At 33.8% G+C, this 22,070-nt stretch overlaps 1 protein-coding gene across 8 annotated transcripts in view; it reads left to right on the top strand.

Moving 5' to 3' along the window:
• Positions 1-22,070, top strand: part of LOC137030024 (probable E3 ubiquitin-protein ligase HECTD4) — a 91,895-nt gene that overhangs the window by 21,066 nt on the left and 48,759 nt on the right. For 5 of the 8 annotated variants that reach the window (XM_067399965.1, XM_067399959.1, XM_067399964.1 and 2 more), the window contains exons 11-29: positions 704-844; positions 1,751-1,980; positions 3,032-3,174; positions 5,147-5,217; positions 5,368-5,473; positions 5,718-5,838; positions 8,153-8,281; positions 10,733-10,857; positions 10,967-11,120; positions 12,176-12,264; positions 12,368-12,572; positions 12,663-12,782; positions 13,375-13,479; positions 13,633-13,796; positions 15,662-15,907; positions 16,502-16,694; positions 16,796-16,900; positions 21,203-21,291; positions 21,823-21,992. In XM_067399965.1, coding sequence (XP_067256066.1) covers positions 704-844; positions 1,751-1,980; positions 3,032-3,174; positions 5,147-5,217; positions 5,368-5,473; positions 5,718-5,838; positions 8,153-8,281; positions 10,733-10,857; positions 10,967-11,120; positions 12,176-12,264; positions 12,368-12,572; positions 12,663-12,782; positions 13,375-13,479; positions 13,633-13,796; positions 15,662-15,907; positions 16,502-16,694; positions 16,796-16,900; positions 21,203-21,291; positions 21,823-21,992 — 2,706 coding nt within the window. The remainder of the gene's footprint in view (positions 1-703; positions 845-1,750; positions 1,981-3,031; positions 3,175-5,146; positions 5,218-5,367; positions 5,474-5,717; positions 5,839-8,152; positions 8,282-10,732; positions 10,858-10,966; positions 11,121-12,175; positions 12,265-12,367; positions 12,573-12,662; positions 12,783-13,374; positions 13,480-13,632; positions 13,797-15,661; positions 15,908-16,501; positions 16,695-16,795; positions 16,901-21,202; positions 21,292-21,822; positions 21,993-22,070) is intronic. The other 3 variants (XM_067399966.1, XM_067399963.1, XM_067399960.1) reach the window with 1 other exon arrangement.

Below are 22,070 nucleotides of genomic sequence, written 5' to 3'. Positions count from 1 at the left end.
GTTAAAAAAACTTTGTTAAAATGGATTCTATACAATTTTCAGATGATTTAAAACAGAATTAACAAATTTATTTAAACATACATTTAAATAATAATAATAAAAAGATATAACAATAACGATAATATAATATAACAATAATTAACAATATATTTACAATTTTAGCAATATGCAAGGTCTTTTTTCTAGATAACTAGGTGTGGACATTGAATGACTTTCCTGAGGTTAATGGAACGTTATATTGACATTTTTCTGTGGTTGAAACACTGATTGGGCAATTACATGAGACAGATGCATTTTGATAGGTTGTACTGTAGCTTTCAACATACCTTCAGATGTTCATTCATGTTTTTTTTTTTGTTTTTTTTGTGCTTCAATTTTGAAGCAATTTAAGAAAAAAATCACCACTTATAGTTTTATTAACATTTCATGGCAACATTAATTTGAAATGATGCTCAAATAAATAAAATATAAAATTAATAACTTAAATTTAAACTGAAATTTAGAACTAAAAGTTGAATTTCTAAAATAACTAAAACTAATTTAAATGAAGCTGAAAAAAATACAAAAAGCATGTAACACAATTACTAAAATTTAAAATTAAAATATAAAATAAAATTTAAAATATAAAAATAAAAGCTTATTAAAAATATTAATGAAAATACACTGAGTTACATGCATTGTTTTTGTATAATGACTGTTCTAGGAGCTTGCTATGATGCACTTAACAACTTAATCTGGACGTGCTCCAGTGACTACATGGACCAATGGTGTAACCCTGGGAACCAGGCCTTCCATCATGTGTGCCAACGACTTGGCGTCAGTCACGTCATCAGTCAGCCTAAAGGTATTAAAACTGGAGCTCTAACATATGCCTATGTTAACAAAAACTACAAAAAAGTTTACTTGAGTTGATTTTTGATTGGTTTTAGGATAGTACAGTAAACATTTTAGAGACTTGCATTCAAAAGGATTTTGTTATTATAGTGATGATAGCTGATTTTGCTAAAAATTTCCCTTGTGTAAAAGAAGTGTTTAAGATATTTTATGCTTTTAAAAGAATGTAGTGTGAACTGATTGTAACATTCATGTTAATTGCAATTGAAAAAATTGAATGAATAAATTAAATGCAATTAGCTGAACTTTAGAGTGCTTGTTGACCAACTTAAGTAGGACTTAAGCACATCTCTATATGTAATTTTGTAATTACTTCTATTGTCTTTGAAATATGGTTAAAAAGTGTTCTGCCTAATGTACTGACAAGCATTTATGTTAAACTAAAATACACTTTAATGTCATTTCTATTGAAACTTGTATGTTGTGTGCTTAAATATATTTATAATTGCAAATTTGTACTGATGAAGTTGCAATTTAGTACATAATATAATTAAATACAAAATATATTAAGTTTAAATGTATTATTAATTAACACTACAGTTAAAAATATAATCAGGTTCTTTACATGTTAGTCAACACATCAAATTAAGTCCACTTCTTTAAAGCATAACAAAAGGTGATTAAAACAATGATTTAAAGTAAAACCTTGAATTTTATCTTTATTATCTTAAGAAATAGTCATGAATGTGTTCTCTCTTTAAGTACACTTAAGTAGACTTTATTTTGTTAATATTAACTGCAAGCACAGTTTTTAAAAACAATACTTTTAAGATTCGAAGTACACATTCATTACAGTTAAGCAGATTTTTTCACTTTTCAGTGCTATACTTATAATGTTTTTGACTCTTTATCACAGAAGAAATGATAGACACAGCCAAAGTGATAAACCAGCTGCTCCATCATGTTGGCGCTATGTGCATCCACCAGCTCAACTTGCTAGCAGCCAGCAGTAATTTGCACCTGGGAACCTTCATAGGAAAACAACCCATGGAGGCTTGCCACTTTAGTTCTATATGTGACGTCATGGAGAAGGCCATGGTCAATGGTGATACGTGCATCATCCGATGCATTCTGGTCGTTTTTCAGGTGTGGATATAATTGGTGGGGTTTTGCTACAATATTTAAGAACATTTAAATTACATTATAAACACTGACTTAAATGACTTTGTTACATTATGACTTGCTGCAAAGCTGTAATACATATGACTTAAAGGGTTAGTTCACCCAAAAATGAAAATTCTGTCATTTATTACTTACCCTCATGCCATTCCACACCTATAAGACCTTCGTTAATCTTCAGAACACAAATTAAGATATTTTAGTTGAAATCCGATGGCTCTCTGAGGCCTGCATAGGGAGCAATGACACTTCCTCTCAAGAGCCATAAAGGTACTAAAAACATATTTAAATCAGTTCATGTGAGTACAGTGGTTCAATATTAATATTATAAAGCGACGAGAATATTTTTGGTGCATCAAAAAACCCAAAATAACGATTTATAAAGTGATGACCGATTTCAAAACACTGCTTCAGGAAGCATCGGAGCTTAATGAATCAGAGTATCGAATCTGCTGTTCGGAGCGCCAAAGTCACGTGATTTCAGCCATTGGCAGTTTGACACACGATCCGAATCATGATTCGATACACTGCTTCATGAAGCTTCGGAGCATAAATGAATCAGTGTTTTGAAATCGGCCATCACTAAATAAGTCGTTATTTTGTTTTTTTGCCACACCAAAATTATTCTCGTTGCTTTATATTAATATTGAACCACTGTACTCACATGAACTGATTTACATATGTTTTTAGTACCTTTATGGATCTTGAGAGAGGAAATGTCATTGCTCCCTATGAAGGCATCACAGAGCCATCGGATTTTAACGAAAATATCTTAATTTGTGTTTCGAAGATTAACGGTCTTATGGGTGTGGAACGGCATGAGGGTGAGTAATAAATGACAGAATTTTCATTTTTGGGTGAACTAACCCTTTAACTAAAATAATGTAGGTGATTTTTTTTATTTTTTTCTTTCTCTCCATTTGAACTTTTTGCAATTGCAGATTCATTTTATGTTCATCAGCAGTGAATAGATTGACACCCACTTGAAGGATGAATATTTTCTCTTGTGTTTTTCCAGGTGGTGTTCCAGTTTTTTAATCCAAATTCGGAGCAGAACCGGGACTGTGTTAAACGTTCTGGGCTGTTGCTGTGGCAGTTACTTATGGCTCCTCCTGATCAGATAGAACCGGAAATACAAAGAGAAGTGTGTCTTGCCATCAGGTGAGCCTCTAAAAAAACTTAAATTGAAGCCACAACCACAAGATATCTTATGTATATTACTTAAAGGGAAAATTAAGCTTGATAATTATACTTTTTAAAAATATTTTTGCCTTTTTTAAAGTCCCCCTGTTACATTCAAGCTATTTTAAGGCATTCAAAAGACAAAAACATTCAAATATTTCATTTTGATTATCAAAAATGGGATTTAGGGGATATAATTGTTGACTGCAAAGGGTTTTAATATTCTTTTTTTTTTTTTTTTTTTTTCTTTCATATTCTTGTGTGAGAGAATTTAAAAAAAAATATCTTAATTTGTCTTCCAAAGATGAACAAAAGTCTTATGGGATTTAGTCAAAAAAACTTTTTCTTAATTCTGAAAAATTGATTGTTGTTGAATTTATGCAACTGTCTGCAATATCTTGCTGTCAAACGATTAATCATGATTAATCGCATCCAATATAGATGGATAGATAGATGGATAGATGGATAGATGGATGGATAGATAGATAGATGGATAGATAGATGGATAGATAGATAGATGGATAGATAGATAGATGCATGTATACATGTAAATATTTCTTAATTGTATACATGTATGTGTATGTATTTATATATAATAATTATACACAGTAAACACATACAAACCCGATTCCAAAAAATTTGGAACACTGTAAAAATTGGGAATAAAATAGGAATGCAATAATTTACAAATCTCATAAACTTATATTTTATTCACAATAGAATATAGGTAACATCAAATGTTGAAAGTGAGACATTTTGAAATGTCATGCCAAATATTGGCTCATTTTGGATTTCATGAGAGCTACACATTCCAAAAAAGTTGGGACAGGTAGCAATAAGAGGCCGGAAAAATTACATGTACATGTAAGGAACAGCTGGAGGACCAATTTGCAACTTATTAGGTCAATTGGCAACATGATTGGGTATAAAAAGAGCCTCTCAGAGTGGCAGTGTCTCTCAGAAGTCAAGATGGGCAGAGGATCACCAATTCCCCCAGTGCTGCGGTGAAAAATAATGGAGCAATATCAGAAAGGAGTTTTCGTGGTCAGACTAATCAAAATTTGAAGTTCTTTTTGGAAAACTGGGACGCCATGTCATCCAGACTAAAGAGGACAAGGACAACCCAAGTTGTTATCAGCGCTCAGTTCAGAAGCCTGCATCTCTGATGGTATTGGGTTGCATGAGTGTGTGTGGCATGGGCAGCTTACTCATCTGGAAAGGCACCATCAATGCTGAAAGGTATATCCAAGTTCTAGAACATCATATGCTCCCATCCAGACGTTGTCTCTTTCAAGGAAGACCTTGCATTTTCCAACATGACAATGCCAGACCACATACTGCATCAATTACAACATCATGACTGTGTAGAAGAAGGATCCGGGTACTGAAATGGCCAGCCTGCAGTCCAGATCTTTCACCCATAGAAAACATTTGGTGCATCATAAAGAGGAAGATGCGACAGAGAAGACCTAAGACAGTTGAGCAACTAGAAGCCTGTATTAGACAAGAATGGGACAACATTCCTATTCCTAAACTTGAGCAACTTGTCTCCTCAGTCCCCAGACGTTTGCAGACTGTTATAAAAAGAAGAGGGGATGCCACACAGTGGTAAACATGGCCTTGTCCCAACTTTTTTGAGATGTGTTGATGCCATGAAATTTAAAATCAACTTATTTTTCCCTTAAAATTATACATTTTCTCAGTTTAACATTTGATATGTCATCTATGTTGTATTCTGAATAAAATATTGAAATTTGAATCTTCCACATCATTGCATTCTGTTTTTCAAAATTTGTACAGTGTCCCAACTTTTTTGGAATCGGGTTTGTATTATGTAAAAAAAAAAAAAAAACAAAAAAAAAAACTTTTATTTTGGATGCGATTCATTGCGATTAATCATTTGACAGCACTACTATAAACCATTTTTCTGTTCTTTCTTTTTTCTCATTAGCTCAGGTTTAAACACCTTGTACCAGAGTGAATCCGAGTTGAACAACCTGCTAAAATTTGTTTTCACTGAGGGTAAGAATCGCAGATAGATACACATCGTACAGAAGTCATGTTTACCTATAAGTTGAGTTATCACTGGCTCACTGCAATTGCACAATTGCATTTTGATAAGGAACAGTACCAGTAATAACTACAAAAAAAAAAAAAAAAAATTCTTTGCAGGAGAGAAGAACAGTGGTTTGTCTCAATTACGTGATGTCATATTAAACAACCTTGCTAACCAGTTACAGAAGAACCGCTTTGGTAGTGAGGATGATGACCACTACAGGTAACAAGTTTCTTCAGAAAGAAAGTTAAAGTCAACCCACTTGCTCTGTATATTGCTGTATTTTACTCGACTACTCTTGCTTAACACAAAATTCCACATTCATTTTTTTTTTTTTTTTTTTTTGTGACTTCAACATAAGTTTCCTCTCCTGCTATCTCAACAATAGATTGTAATTGTCTGTAAATGATTTGTGGTTTATATCTGTTGTATCTGTTTATAAACTTTCTCCCATCTACCCCTGCAGACTGAAAGATGAACTGTTGCAGTGTATTTTAAAGACTGTAGTGCGAGAGTCATGTCTCCTCATCACCAAATGTCAAACCGTTTCCAAGGAAGACCTTCAGAAGCTTCTCTCCACTGTACCTGTATGTGACTTCCACATAAGCGCATTTAAGAATTACTTTTTAAAGAAACTTTTCATTGGGACTGGTTACTCTGTTTTTATGTAGATTTTAACTTTACAATTAACTTTTGTGCAAACTGAATGAATCTTGGGAGATGCAGCTCTACAAGCCATTTGTTTTCATAACCCTTGTGAAAAAGAAGTACACTTTAGCATACTTTTAAAAGAATAATTATTACAGAAATAATATTCTTTATAATTAAGTGCATACTAAACGTAATGTTTTCCTACATTTAATTGCAATTAAATTAAAATATTTTATTGTCTAAATTTATAGTAAATGCAATTAGCTGAACTTTAGAGTGCTTTTTGATTTATCGTTTTTAGAAATTTCTTAATTACGAATATTGTTTTTGAAATGGTAAAAGTGTACTGGTAAATGTACTGACAAGCATTTATGGTAAACTAAAATATATAGTTTGTCGTGTATTTAAATATATTTGCAATTACACATTTGTAATTATGAAGTTGCAATGTAGTGCATTTAAATTATACTCTACAATTTAAATTATCAAGTACTTTAGATGTGCTTTATAATGTATAATGTTTTTTTTAGTATTACAAAAGGTTATTAAAACAATGATTTAAAATATACTTTAAAGTAAAACTTTTGATTTGGCATTTTGATTTGGCATTTTTTCTATTTAAGTGTGTTGAGAAACAGTCTTGAAAGTGTACTCTTTGTGGCCTTTTATTTAATTATTATTATCTAGAAGTACTATTTTTTTTTTTTTTAAATATATATACTGTACTTAAGATTTAAAGTACAAGTTCACATTCAGTACAATTAAGTGCAATTCTTTTTCACAAGGGAAATCAAACTAAATGAATTGATGAAGAAATATCAGTTACCTTGATATGCTGTTTGCATTCAGTAATTTTCCTGGAATAACTTTAGAATGATGGGTGAATTAAGATTATTTTTCTTGCTATGAAATACATGATTAATTCAAAGTATTTTCCAAACAAACTATTTAATATTTACCCCTTCTTTATACATTGCCCGGCCAAAAAAAAAGTTGTTGTTTGGATTTTAATAGGCAAATACTTAAAAATCTATGAATGGATTATTATTACAGTGATTTATTATTTTTCTAGCATGTTATATGTTTGGCAACGGTTCTTTTAACCCTAAAAGATAGCTTTTCATTTCTTAAACAACCATGTATGAAGATGTATCATGGCCATATTCCAGAATGACAATGTCAAGATTCATCAGGCTCAAATGGTGAAAGAATTGTTGGGAAGGATCATGAAAAATCATTTTCATACGTGAATCGGCACCTCTGAGTCCAGACCTTAACCTCAGTGTAATTTTTTGGGATGTGCTGGAGGAGACTTTACAGAGTGCTCACCTCTTGCATTGTCAATACAAGATCTTAACCAAAACATTATGCACCTCTCGATGGAAATAAATGATTCTTCATGCTCTCTGAGCCATTCTTTCACAGTTTTAGCCCTGGTGAATCTTGGCATTGTCATCCTGGAATATGGTCATGGTGTGTCTTCCTACATGGTTGTTTAAGAAATGAAAAGCTACACACTCCATCTTTAAGGGTTAAAAGAACCGTTGTCAAACATATAACATGCTAGAAACATAATAATCACTGTAATAATGATCCATTCATAGATTCTTAAGTATTTGCCTATTAAAATCCAAACAGCAACTTTTTTTTTTTTTTTTTTTTTTGGCCGGGCAGTGTATATAAGGCCAACAGTGAAATATCCTCTCTCTCAAACAATTCAAGAACTATTATTATGTTATTCCTTAAAGGCCAATTCACACTGAACCGACTTACACCGACCAACGGCAACAGATATTTTGTTGGGTTTTGTTGGATCAGTGTGTTCCCCCTGTCAGAGTCTGTTGGTATTAGCCAGCACTTGAACATGTTGAATTGGCATTTGTCAGGTCATGTAATGTCTGAGAAGTGACGTAATGTAATCTGTTGATTGTTCGCATTGTTGGTGTCTGTTGGTGCAGTGTGAATTGGCCTTCAAACATTCTGTGCTTGTAAAAAACACAATGTTGTTCTTACTGTTCTACTGTATGTTTACATTGAAGTTCAAAAATCTTGCCTGCAACTCGCAATTATTTATTTTTCAGCCAATTTTACACACGTTTGGATAGCTAAGTGTTATTTTTGGACCTTGTTTATATGGTGTATACAAAATGTATACATTCAATCATAATTTGAAATAATTGTCTGTTGTCTGTATGAATTCATACAATTTATTGTATCACTAATTAACCTACAGCACTTCCACATCAACAGGTAGTGTCACCAAGCTTGCGTTATTTAATGGCTGTGCAGAACCATTTGCTCAGCAACACTATCCTGCTCCACCCTGATGACATTGATGATAGTGACAGCTCCCTACAAGGGGAAACAATGAAGGTACAGGTAAACATCCCCTTTAAAACCCTATGGTCTCTGACTGGTTAGTGTGGGCTGATGGCAGCAGCTGCTGCATTCATGAAAGATGGAACAAACAGGAATTGATACTTCAAATCTTAAAAGTATATTTAAAAAAAAAACATGCTTGCGGATCATGTAATGTTAATGAAATGAAAGACCACTTAAGTGTACTTAAGGAGTGTACACTTTCATGACCGTTTCTTAACACACTTTCTTTTTTGGGATAGTTCAATTCTGTCATTAATTACTCACTCTCGTGTCGTTCCACACGCGTAAGAATTTTGTTCTTCTTCAGAACACGAATGAAGATCTTTTTGATGAAATCCGACAGCATTCTGTCCCTCCATAGACTGCCTTCACAACTGGAACTTTGACGCTTCAATAAAGAGATTGTAAAACTAATCCATACGAATAGATTGATTCAGTCCAAATTTTCTGAAGAGACAAGATGAACAGATTGAATTTAGGCTTATATTTACATGTAAGCATTCATCAATCACACATCAGCAGTGTTGGGCATGTTACTTTAAAAAAGTAATTAGTTATAGTTACTGGTTACTTCTCACAAATAGTAACGGAGTTAGTAACTGAGTTACATCATTATACAGGTAACTAATTACCAGGGAAAGTAACTATTGCGTTACTTTAAAAAAATAAAATAAAAATATGTCAAATAACTTGAATGCCCCCATTATTAAATATAAGTCTAAAAATAAATAATTCTTGATTCGACTCGTGACTCATGATCCGCTCTTGCTTATGAAATTTCTCTGTACTGTACAATACGTGTTGGTAGCCATTAAAGAAAATGTAGTTTCATATTTATGTTTAAATAGTCCTATGTTATGTTTTAAATTCATTTACTTGATTATGAAAAGTGAAGAGCATGAGTAAGATGCACCATAAGATGCGCAATATATCGGGAGACATGGTTTTGAACACTTAATTAAGTTTTGTTTTATAGAAAGCGTCTCTTTAAAGTGAATTTCGTTTTGTAAAAATTGTATCTTAATTTTAATCAATGTTTCAACAACCAATTGCCTGGATTTAATAAATAAGAAGCAAATATAGCAGACAATATAATCATGGATGTGCGGGCGCGATCACTGGCCCGTGAACTGGAGCACGACTTATAGGCTAAATGAACCAAAACTGCCTCGCAGACTTGAGTAACATATCTATAGAAAGCTTGAAATATCTAAAAACAAAAAGAAATAGGCTACTCTGATTATGTAGACTAAACCGAATGAAATGTGCATTCTCTCTCTAGGCGCGTCCGCTATGAGGAGATGATGAGAGTCAGCAATGTCAACTTCATCTTTGCAGCCGACACTGATTCAGAAAACATTACTTTGTTTATTAATAATCAAAATGTCTCCTTGCTGTTTTTTTTTTTTTGTCAAATTCATAATCATTACTTTTGCCGGTTCTTTATGGCAAGCGGTATGCGTGCACTTGAGTGCTATAGTCTATATTACATAAACGCTCATTATTAGTTTTATTCTCTCCAGTATTTAAGAAATTAAATGAATATAAATGTGATTAGTCAACTAATGGCTTAAATGAACACTTACTAGCCGACTAGAAAAACTTTTCACATATTTTCGATCCAGAATTTTTTTTTCCCAGTAACGGTAACGGCGTTGTAATGGGAGAAAAAGTAATTAGTTTGATTACTCGTTACTGAAAAAAGTAACTCCGTTAGTAACGCCGTTTATTTATAACGCCGTTATTCCCATCACTGCACATAAGTTATGGTAAACAGAAGCTCAAGCAAGTTTGAGGTTCATTTTCGTGTTACACAGCACATCTGAGCTTCTGGAAGAGCTTTTGTTTTTGTTTTGCATAAATTCAATCTGTTTATCATATAAAGTGATCTATAGACAATTTGGACTAAACTGCTCGATTCATATGGATTAGTTTTATGGATCAGTTGTAAAGGCAGTCTATAGAGGGACCGAATACAGTCAGACTTCATTAAAAATATCTTCATTTTGTTCCGAAGATGAACAAATTAAGTATTACGGTTTTGGAACGACATGAGGGTGAGTAATTAATGACAGAATTTTCAGAATAAGTAACACTTGAAATTTGCCATTATTACAAAGGACATTTTAAAGAAGTTAACTTATTTTGATGTGTTGGCTAACAACTAAAGCACTTGTAAAGTAAAAATGTGTAATTTACAAATATATTTAAATTCATGACAAGTTTCAATAGAAATGACATTTAAAGTGCTTGTAAGTACTGTACATTCAGCGGTACATATTTCAAAAACAATAGAAGTAATTATGAAATTACATGAAAAGATAAACTTAATTTGTACTTTAGCACTCTAAAGTCAGAGTGCTTAAGTGTACTTTTTCACAAGCGTTCGGCACCATCTTTAGATGTTCTCAAAGAAATGTGTGTGTTGAATGTACGTGTTCCCCTCAGGAGTTGCAGACAAGCATCTTATCACTTGCCTCTAAGATCCTGGTTGGATGTGATGAGGTTCTGGAGACCCTTCAACAAGTCACCAGCTCCCTTATCAACAGCAACATCAGTGATCGAGAGGCCAGGTGCATTCAAATATTATATATTTTTGATGATACTTTATTTGTATGTTGTACATGTAATTAAGCACTTCTTTTACTTATTATCTTTTCTACACTATTTTTTAATGTGAAGACTGAGAGGTCTGGAACAGGTAACAAAGGCTACGATGTTGGGTCACTTGCTGCCGGTTCTGTTGACCTCACTGATGCACCCAAACCTACAAACCCTCACACTAGCTGATGCTCTCATGCCACAGCTAGTCCAACTGGTCCTCTATACCAGTCAGGTGTGTATGTGTGACTGATAATATGCAGATATAGTGATTGTTGGATAGAAGAGCAAGGTGATATAGCTATAAACATGTATTGCAATGTTTTTTCATTATTTGGACATTATTTGATGCATACAGTAGCATCTCAATAATTATGTATTTGCCCTCAAGTAGCTTAGAAGGCTAAACTCTCTATTGATATTATTGAACAAAATATTTTAGCATTCTCATACAGGCTTCAAGAAATTTAATGGCAAAATAAAAAGCTAATAATCAAAAAATTCACAGCCAAATAACAGTGAATATAATGTAAATATTAAATATATTACCCATATATTACCCAGACCTAATCGATGCACACAAATGCACAATGTCATTTTTTTACATTACCACCAAGGCTGCATTTATTTGATAAAAATACAGTAAACGAATAAGGGTCAATTCAATGCTGGATTAGCACATGATAGCACATGCTAGTCGATGAGTTGAATCAACTCCACAGCAGCTACATAAATTTATCCACTAACCATTCAGAAACTCTAGTTGCATTCCAAAAGTTGTAACTTCTTCCTGAGTCTCTCCAACTCTGGTTTGAACAATGTAAGGCTGATACCATTACTGAAAATCATCATTTTGGCTGCGTAAGATTCTCCAACTTTGTTGTTGTTGTTGTTAAGCAACTGAAGCGAAAGCTGTTAAAGCTTCGCCCTCTTTTGGAAAGCGGGCTGGGAGCAGCAGCTCATTTGCATTTAAAGGGACAGACCCAAATAGGGGCAAATTTGACAAGCTATAATAAATGATTTGTGTGGTATTTTGGGCTGAAACTTTACAGACACGTTCTGGGAAAACCAGAGTCTTATATTACATCTTTTAAAAGGGGCATTATAGCCCCCTTTTAAAAACAAACAAACAAACAAACAAACAAAACTACTGACAGGGTACATTGAGAATTTTGAATTAAAATATAATGAAAAATCTTGGATTTTCCATTAATGTGTGTGTTATGTACAGTTGTAAATTTAAAATAATAAATCATAAACCATTGGCATTGACTACTCTGTATCCAACAGACCGCTTTGCTGCTAAAGACACATTCACCATTATTTGTTGAGGATTCCCCGCTAAATCAAGGCTCCAATCAACCCTCATTAAGTGATAGGTAAATATTTTTCAGCTTTTTTAATCTATCCTTGAAAATATTCGTAAAAAACATTTAGATTATGCAAAACACAAAATTATGTTGTACTTATGTTGTAATTCAGTTTCCAGATTCTGGAAGAGCGAGAGGAGCCAGGCTTTTTGACCGGCCTGAAGATCCCTGCCCCATGGGCTGCTGGGAAAACAGTGGAAACTGTTCATCCAGTGCGGGATAACTACAAATTTAAAGATACAGTGCACATACCTGGTGCCCGCTGTCTCTACCTCCGTTTTGACCCTCGCTGCTCCTCCCAATATGACTACGACAAGGTTTGAACTTTCGATTCTGTGAAACTGCTGTTTTCATTCATAGTGGAATGACAGTAAATATATGCATGCTCATACACTCTCGTTATTCAGCTGGTGATTTATGCTGGCCCCAACACAAATAGTCGTAAAGTGAGTGAGTATGGAGGCAACACCATGGGTTATGGGAGCCGTAGTGTCTTAGGAACTGGATGGCCCAAAGATCTGGTCAAGGTGAGGAAAAGCACACTCCATAACATCAGATGGCATACATACAGTGTTCAAGAATAAAGATTTGCTGGATAATAACATAAAATAATGTGTTAACTTGTAAAACCTTATTTTTAAATATGGCTTTTGATGGAAAAACCTGCATACAGTCTACTTCATGTGTGATTATCTGTGCTCTTGATGAAGTAAAATGACTTTTAATGTGTAAATTTAAAAATTTGATAAATTAATGGCAAGCATTGCTTTCATATTTAAAGAATAAAAAACACTTTTAATTAAGATTTTTTTTATTACGACTTTTTAAGATTTGAATCAACTGAAATGCTTCAATGATAGTAAATGCAATGAAAATAAAAATTGTATTTCATAAAAAACATTGATCTATATGACTATAAAAGCATGATGCATCAAATGTGTTACTTAAAATAATTTTTTTTAAGCAAATTTTGTCTAAAGGTCCACTAGACAGATAAAAAAAAAAAAAAATGGTGTTCTTAAAATATATCAGGACACCAGAGTGCACATTCAACATTTGCAAACAATCTACAGATATTAAATATTAACATGATATTATGATCATAATGTTTTTTTTCAGGTGGAAGGAGATACTGTGACATTCTCGTTTGAGATGAGAAGTGGACGTGAACACAATACCCCAGATAAAGCCATGTGGGGTTTTTCATGCACTGTCCGAGCACAGGTACTACACTGAGACACACTGTGGAGCAAAAGTATTGCAGACACCAACTAATACTAAACTGAAGTCTAAAGGGGTAGTTGAAAATAATATTAAAATAAATGGCAAAACTTTAATTATTTTGCTTGGCTGTACTTCTAATTCTGTTCATTTCAGGAGTCGTCTGAGGATGTGTCTGGCGGACTGCCCTTCCTGGCTGATCTAGCTCTGGGTTTATCGGTGCTGGCCTGCGCTATGCTACGCATCCTCTATAATGGCCCTGATATCACACGAGAGGAGGAGGCCTGCCATGACCTTCTCTGCTCCAAACTACTGCAGAGGTGTGCTGATTGTCAGGTTTGGTGAAGGAATTGAGGACCCAAATGCAGAGACGCACTTACGCAATCTTTATTTAGAAAGAAAACAAAACAAAAAGCAAACCAAAACTACACATAGACCAGGCGCTCCAGCAAAATATGAACTTCAGGTAGTAGTTGGTTTTACAGAGTTACTAGCTGGTCCAAGCCAGTAATTTTTTTTTATATACTTTTCCACTCCTTTCCTCGGCTCCTGCATGTCTCTCTTCACAGTTCACTATTTTCAAACTGACTTGGATGCTGTACTTCAATTCACTTGGTCAGAATTTGGAAAACAGCTTTCATGCCAACTAATAAACTTAATTCTGACATCAAACAAACTCCATGCCAAAAGCTTTAGGGCCAGATTTACTAACAGCTTGCACATGCGCAAACCCTCATTTGGCATTAAAAGAATACTGTCAGGATTTAATAAAGTCATGCAGTGAAAAATTAGCATTGAAAAGGCGTGGACAGTTATTTTTATATTATTATATTAGACCTCATTGCATATGCATTTGTTGGAGTTTCCCTTTCAGATGCAAAATGTATCAGAGGAGAGTATTTAAATGAATCATGCAAGGTGATTTACTAAGGTTTGCACTTGTTAATTTATTAGTATTTGTTCCATTGTTTATCAACCCAAAAAAAACATGTCTTAAATCAGATGCTAATTTGCACTGCTCTTGGTAGATTACGTTGGTCGTTATGGAAATGTGCTCTGTGCTCTTTAATGTGAGCATCATCAGTAGATCACGTGCAGAACTTTCCACTCCCATCACCGCATTTTTGGAATTGCACTTTCTTATTGTACATAAAATAATAGGCAGTGGCTATTTGCACTAAGTGCAAATTGCAACAGATGTTATTTGCACTGTGAAAATAGCATATTTTTTGTGATGGATGCTATTTGCACTAGGTAAAAATAGCGATAGATTATATTTACACCATGTAAAAGCATCAGTTCTTTGCAATAAGAGTAAATAGTAATTATATAGATGCTATCTATAATTTAGATTTGCACCTCAGTATTTTTGTACATTAACAGAATGCAATAATATCGTAAAGTGTAAATGATTATATTTATTAAAATTATTAAATAGATGATGCCCTATTGGGAGAATAAAAACCCTCCCTAGACCTTCCCCTAACCCTACCCAATAAACACTTTTATTATTATAAAACACTCGTTCGCAGTTAATTTCCACTTTTAGAACATTATTTTCATTTTTATTGAAAATAAAATGCGAGCTCGGCAAAAGGTGGATTTATGTTAATCGCGTTAAAAGCCAGGTCTGTGAACCTTACTCGCTACTGCTGCACCACAGAAGACATTGTCTTAATTCTGCACGTCTTTTTTAAAACTTGGCCCATTGGTGGTCGGAGCTAGTGTAAATAGCATTGTCAACAAGGGACGCCATTTGCACTTAGTGTAAATAGACACGCCGAAAATAATATCAGTCTTTTGGCAGAATTCATAATTTTGAACTTTAATGTATGCAATTTACACTACTGTTCAAAAGTTTGGGGTTGGTACAATTTTTTTTGAACAAAGTCTGTTGTGTTCAACAAGGCTGCATTGATTTGATCAAAAATACATCAAAAACAGTCATATTCATTCTAATATTTAAAACAGTTGTGCTGCTTCATGTTTCTGTTGAAACATTTTTCCAGGATTTTTTGATGAATAGAATGTTCAAGAACATTTAATTAAAATCTAAATCTTTTGTAACATTATAAATGTCTTTATTAGCACTTTTGATCAATTTAGGTGTTCTTGCTGAATAAAAAGAAGCCCTGCTTACATTTGGTTCTTAACATTTTTGCTTCTTGTTCCTGTTCTCTGTAAGGTGTCAGTGGCAGGTGGAGGCTAATGGTGCCATATCTCCTGCCCTCACACCGTCTCCATCTCCCCTACCTTTAACCATTGATGAGGAGCGAGAGTTCACCTATCCTTCAGACATCCTTGCTCCCCCTCCAGGCCCAATACCGGGGGCTTGCTGTGAGCTTCCCCGCATCCACTTACCTCCGGGTATTATGGGTCGCCTGAGGGAGCTGTCTGGAAGAGCCCGGCCTCAGTTTCGCCCCAGCATCAAGTAAGCACATGATAGGTAGTCTACCTATTAGTGGAATGCAAGTGCCGCTTACAAAAGTGATGGAAACAATTTGTTTATTAATTCAAAAATAAAAATATAAACAAAACACTCTACAAATTGACTAGTCTAATACATGAACATATTGAAAGGTTTCATTTATTTTGCTTAAAAATGTACTTAAACAATAAAAAAATAATTTGTTGCTTCCATATGATCAACTTAAGCTGAATTGGTAGATGACTTAAGCTGAATTGGTAGATGAATAAAGAAAAATGTATATAAACATAAATTCAATAATTTTAAATGCTTTGGCACATTTGTTCCATTTGTTAAGATTAGTTAATGCTTTAGCTTTAAAGAACTACCAATGACCAATATATACTGTACATATTTTTTACAGCATCATTGTTAATGTTAGTTAAAAATACAATTGTTCATTGTTTGTTCATGATAATTCAGTGTATTAACTGTTGTTACGAGATAAGGTTGTCATAAAGGCTTGATTTCTTGGCAGCCAACCACAACATTTTGACTTCTTGCATCCGAAATGTATAATAATAGTTAAATATATTAATTCTTATATTCTGTTATCAGAGAGGTGATCCGTCCTGATGTCATGGAAGAAGTGATCGTGTCCTGTGTAATAAAGCACTTGGGTCTGGTGGATGCGCTGCAGTCGCTGGTCAACTTCCAGTACAGAGAAATGCACAGAGAGGAACACAATCTGCTTTGCAAAATCATGGCCGAGACCTTTAAGAAGATCAATGCAATGGAAAGACAGTTACAAGTACGTGTTACAAGTAGCCACAGATGTAGGGCTGTATCATATACATATTGTGTGATGCTGATGAAGAGTAACACAATATTCTGTGTCTGTGTTTGTTTCAGAGTGTAGCTGAATTGGAGCAGAAGTGGCAGAATGAAGTAGATGAAGCTCAACAGGGCAAACTTGAGAACAACTCGCCCTTCTTCCATGACTATCACTTCTTTGAGGTAAGTAATGTGAGACATATAATCCTTAAACTTATGGAAAAATTGACTTTAAATGAATTTACTTAAGTGTGAACTGCCCAGGTGAAAAAAAAAAAAGGTACACTTCCATAATGTACTTAAAGTGCTCTATTTTTGTGCTCTAATTTTATACTTAATATACAAACAATTCTTCTTTATTACTACTTAAGATAATCTTAAAAACATCTAAGTGTACTCAACTGTGCTATTTTGAGAAACCATGAATATTAACTAAAATGTGCTTTTAACAAACTATCTGTATTAAAAAATGTATTTAGTTACCACATGTTGTCAGTCATGGGAATAACGGCGTTACTAATGGCATTACATTTTTCAGTAACGAGTAATCAAATGAATTACTGTTTTCCCCATTACAGCACCGTTACCGTTACTGACAATAAAATGTGGCGTCACTCACTTTTAATTTTGACAGTAAATTTTGATTTAGTTTTTGTCATAGTCTTTGGACTAAAATGCCGTTTAGTTTTAGTCTAGTTTTAGTCGACTAAATCTACAGAAGATTGTTAACTAAAATCTAATTTAGTTAAATTGTAATACATTAAGTAAGCATTTCTCTAACATACACAGACCCAATACACTGATATACATCTGATATTCTTCAAACTGTTTATGTTGACTTAAGACAACCAGCTGTACTTTACTCACCTAAGTGCACGGTTTTTGACTGTTCAAGTGCAAAAAGACATTAAAAAGAGCTCAATTCAGCACTTATTAGGGATTGACACACTTATCACTGTGGTAGTTTTTGTTTAAAATTTTGATTAGATTTGATTTTTAGTTTTTCTGCTTTGTAATTTTAGTTAAAAGTTTTAGTAATTTTTTTGTGTTTGTCTTTTAGTTTTTGCTTTTAAATGTCTACGTTTTTTTTATTTCTGTTTGTTATTTTAGTACATCAGGTTAAGCTAAAGCTTAGAAACTAGATGAAAGAAAATAAGTTTACTTTTTTTTTCAGTTAACGTTTATTTCAAGTAATAAAGTTTTTTTTTTTATGGTTTTAGGTTTCGTTAACTATAATAACCCTTATACTTGCAAAATTTAATAATGTGTCAAATAATGTTCTTAGTCTTTCCTTCCTGTGACAGAAGATACAGTAGTTTACTATAAATTAAATAGAAATTAAATACAGTGTGTAAACAAAATAACAATAATGAAAAAATAATAATTAACCATCCCGAAATACACTGTGACTCTTATTCTGAAATGTCTGCAGTCTGCACTGTAGCAGGCTGCTCATTTAAGTTCAGATGAGGGAGATAAAATATGCATTCTTACAACCACATAAAACATATTTCCATATAAGCATTGTCATAATTCATCAACATTAGCTTATGAGCAGTCGCTTGGCATAAATGTGCGCTATTCATTGATTGCAAAGTAGTCTGAAGTGTTGCTGGGTGAGCCTGTAGAGCGTGCAACAGCGCCACTTTTCCCTCGGTTAGATCAGCATGTTACACCTCAAATGTGCGCATCTTCCCGGATATCTTCCCAAATTGTCCCGGATATCTGGATATCTTCCCAAATCGTCCCTCTCTTTCATTTTTGTCTTTTTTTTTTATTCGTTGACGAAAATTAGAGTAGACTTTTAACATATTTTTTTTCATTCACAACGCATTTTTATTTAGTCATCGTCTCGTTTTTGTCCGTGAAAAAAAATGTTTTTGACAAAAATTCTGACAAATTATTCATCAACGAAATTATCACTGGCGTTACTATAATTGAGCTCAATGAAGCGTTTTTTCTTCCGAGTATGCTCTTTGTTGTAAAGAAATAGTACAGGTTAGTCATACACAAATACAGTTTTAAACTGATAATAATGTACGATGCTCTATGTGTGTGTCTGTGTCAGAGCATGTGAGCGAAGCACAAGCTCAAACCAGAATACCCTTTGTGACATGCTGAATCGAAAATATGCAAAATATGTTTTTTCTAGTCTAGTAGTTGTTCATTTAAGCCATTAGTTGACTAATCACATTTATATTCATTTAATTTCTTAAATACTGGAGAGAATAAACCATAATCAGCGTTTACGTAATATAGGCTATATGGCACTCAAGTGCATGCATAAAGTTTGCCATAAAGAACTGGCAAAAGTAAAAATTATGAATGTGACCAAAACAGCAAGGAGACATTTTAATTGTTTACTAATAAACTAATGTTTTCTGAATCAGTGTCGGCTGCAAAGATGAAGTTGACATTGCTGACTCATCATCTCCGCATAGTGTATGCGCTTAGAGAGAGAATGCACATTTCATTCAGATTACATAATCAGAGAGTAGCCTATTTCTTTTTTTTTTTTTTTTTTTGAATTATTTTATTTAAAAAGTAGACATTTCAAACTTTCTATAGATATATTTTTTTCATGTCTGTGAGGCAAGTAGCCTATATGCTGAGTTTCAGTTTATTAAGCCTATAAGACGCGCTCCAGTTCAAGTGCAAGTGATTGTTGTATACTTGAACCCACTAGTGTTTGAAAGATTGGTTTAAGTGTACTACAAGTGGTAACTATACTTTTTTTTTTAATACAGAGATAGTATGTTAAAAGCACATTTTAGTTCATATTCATGGTGTCTCAGATTAGCACAAAATAGACTTTTTTGACAGACTTAAGTAGGACTTTATATGTAATTTCATCATTACTCTATTTGTCTGAAATATGGTTGTGCATGATTAATAAAAATGTTATGAGCACAATTTTACCTTACCATACATAAAAGTGAAAGTGTGTTCATTTTATATATCTTGTTATGGAATATGAGTAGTAACATATCACAGTATTGGCCAAAAGTGATGTCTGAAGGGGATATTTGCTTTTGATGTCACTTCAGGTTTTATTAAACAATCAAAATATGAGGAGTAGGTTATATTGGGAAGAAGAATACACTAAACTTGGATAAGGTATTAAAATGGCAAAATTATTGGCAAGAAAGCCAAACTCAAAGATATAATTAAATATGGGTTTTGTTGAATTAGGCAAAAAAGGCATAGAAAAACAAATAGCTCACATGAAATGAAGCATATATTGACAACAATGTAATCAGTTGTTAATATTTTGTTGGATCTCTTATGACAATTCACGTTTATAATCTCCCAAAGGTTTTCAAGGTCAGGGGACTGAGGAGGCCATTTGAAGGCTTCAAAATGCTGAACATGAACACTTTCATTGTGCTCAACTTTGTTGCATTTACTGTGTTTGAGATTATCATGTTGGAAAATACATATCTCCAAAACAGATCCTCCATACTCTGTTACATAGTGTTCAGCAGGATTCCCAAGTATTGGTCCATTTTCAAAGTGCTAGCAATTTTGTAGAATCATTTTGCTTCCCTGCTGTGCTTAATGGCACCATGCATTTGGCGTTAAACACTCCAGTCGTCTGCCACGAACATTCCTGAACCCAATCCAATGCTAGGGTTGTTAAATTTTGACTTGTCAGACTGCAGAACCCGCTCCAATCTTCCTTATGTTCTTTGGCAAATGCAAGGTGTTTTTTTTGCAGTAGATAAATCTAATAAATGGTTTCTTTACTGGTATACAACATCTCATTCCAGCCTTTTATAGCTGTTGGCTTACAGTTCAAGATGAAATTGGAGGTTGGAGGTCTCATCCAGGTCTTTAGAAGCTGTTTTGAGGTGGTCTTTGACCAGCCACAGCACTTCACATTTTGCATGGAAGTGTTCTCACAGTGCTTTAAAATAATTCTGTGGCCATTGTGATCATTCACATCCTGCACCTGAGCTATAACCAAACCCGACTGACAAGATTTAGCCATTTCCACAAAATCCTTGGTTGCAGAGAACAGCTCCTTCCATCTGGCCATTTTCACTTAAACCCACAAGATAACATGTAGTAATATAGTTAATACTTGCTACATAGGGATTTATTGAATTGGCTGGGAATAATGAGCGGAAGCTTGGTATGACCACCTGGCCAAAAATGACGTCCACACAATTTGGTGCATTTCATTGCTTCATGACAAATGATACCATTGAAACATGGAATGTGTACATTAGTTTTACACTCAAGGCAAAACTTCACAACATTCATACAAAATATGTAATAAATATTTCATATAAAGTTTGAATAAAGTGTGAACATGCCAATTTTCCTAGGTTGGACATCACTTTTGGCCAATATTGTATTTACTTGCTACACCAGGCTACGTGAATGCTTTGACAAACTGTATTCAGTGGTTTGTTTCTAGATTATATTGTAGTCAGGATTAAGTCAAAGATTGATTAATTTGGTGTGTCTTGTGGCCCACAGAACAAAATGAAGGAGCTGGAACTTCTGTGTTCACTCAAGGAGGTTCCTCTGGACTGCACAGATCCAGAAAATGCTGTGATGGCTTTGAGGTATGACATGAAACAAATTCTGACTCTCTGTATAGTGAATCTAAATTGTTCTCAAATCTGTCGGTTACACCAACACTACTTTATTTTGAAAAATAAAAACTTTTATTCAATAAATTGATCAAAAGTGAGAGTAAATACATTTATAATGTGACCTAAAGATTTATATTTCAAATAAATGCAGAACTATTAATCAAAAAATCCTGAAAAACAAACAAACAAAAAAACACGGTTATCCCAAAAATAGGAAGCAGCACAACTGTTTTCAACATTGATAATAATAAGAAAGTTTCTTGAGCAGCAAGAGTGATTAGAGTGATTGCTGAAAGATCATGTGACACTGGAGACTGGAGTAATGATGCTGAAAATTCAGCTTTGCATCACAGGAATAAATTACTTTTAAAAATATTTTCAAACAGGAAAAATAGTTTACCTTTTAACCAACAAATTAAACCAACTTAGCAACCCCAAACTTTTCAACAAAAGTGTACTTATGAAACTATTGCCTGTGTTTTTTGGTTTTTTTTTGGACAGAGAGAAGTTTTTCCATGAGGTCAATGCCACACAGCAGCAAAGAAGCTCCGTTCCACTGGCTAAAACCAAAGCGTTTGTGAAGAGCTTGATAAACCGCTCTGAACTGCTGCTACATGTTACAATAGCGCCACAGTGCAAGAGTCTGTCTACAACACCAACATGCACACCAGGTAATTCGGGCCCGCATTTACACATGCACACACTTGCATAAACATACAAATGTGCTTAACTGCCCTTTTAACTTCCTG

Source organism: Chanodichthys erythropterus, chromosome 11 (genome assembly GCF_024489055.1).
Source record: "Chanodichthys erythropterus isolate Z2021 chromosome 11, ASM2448905v1, whole genome shotgun sequence".
Taxonomy (NCBI): domain Eukaryota; kingdom Metazoa; phylum Chordata; class Actinopteri; order Cypriniformes; family Xenocyprididae; genus Chanodichthys; species Chanodichthys erythropterus.
This window is presented reverse-complemented; position numbering and strand designations above follow the sequence as displayed.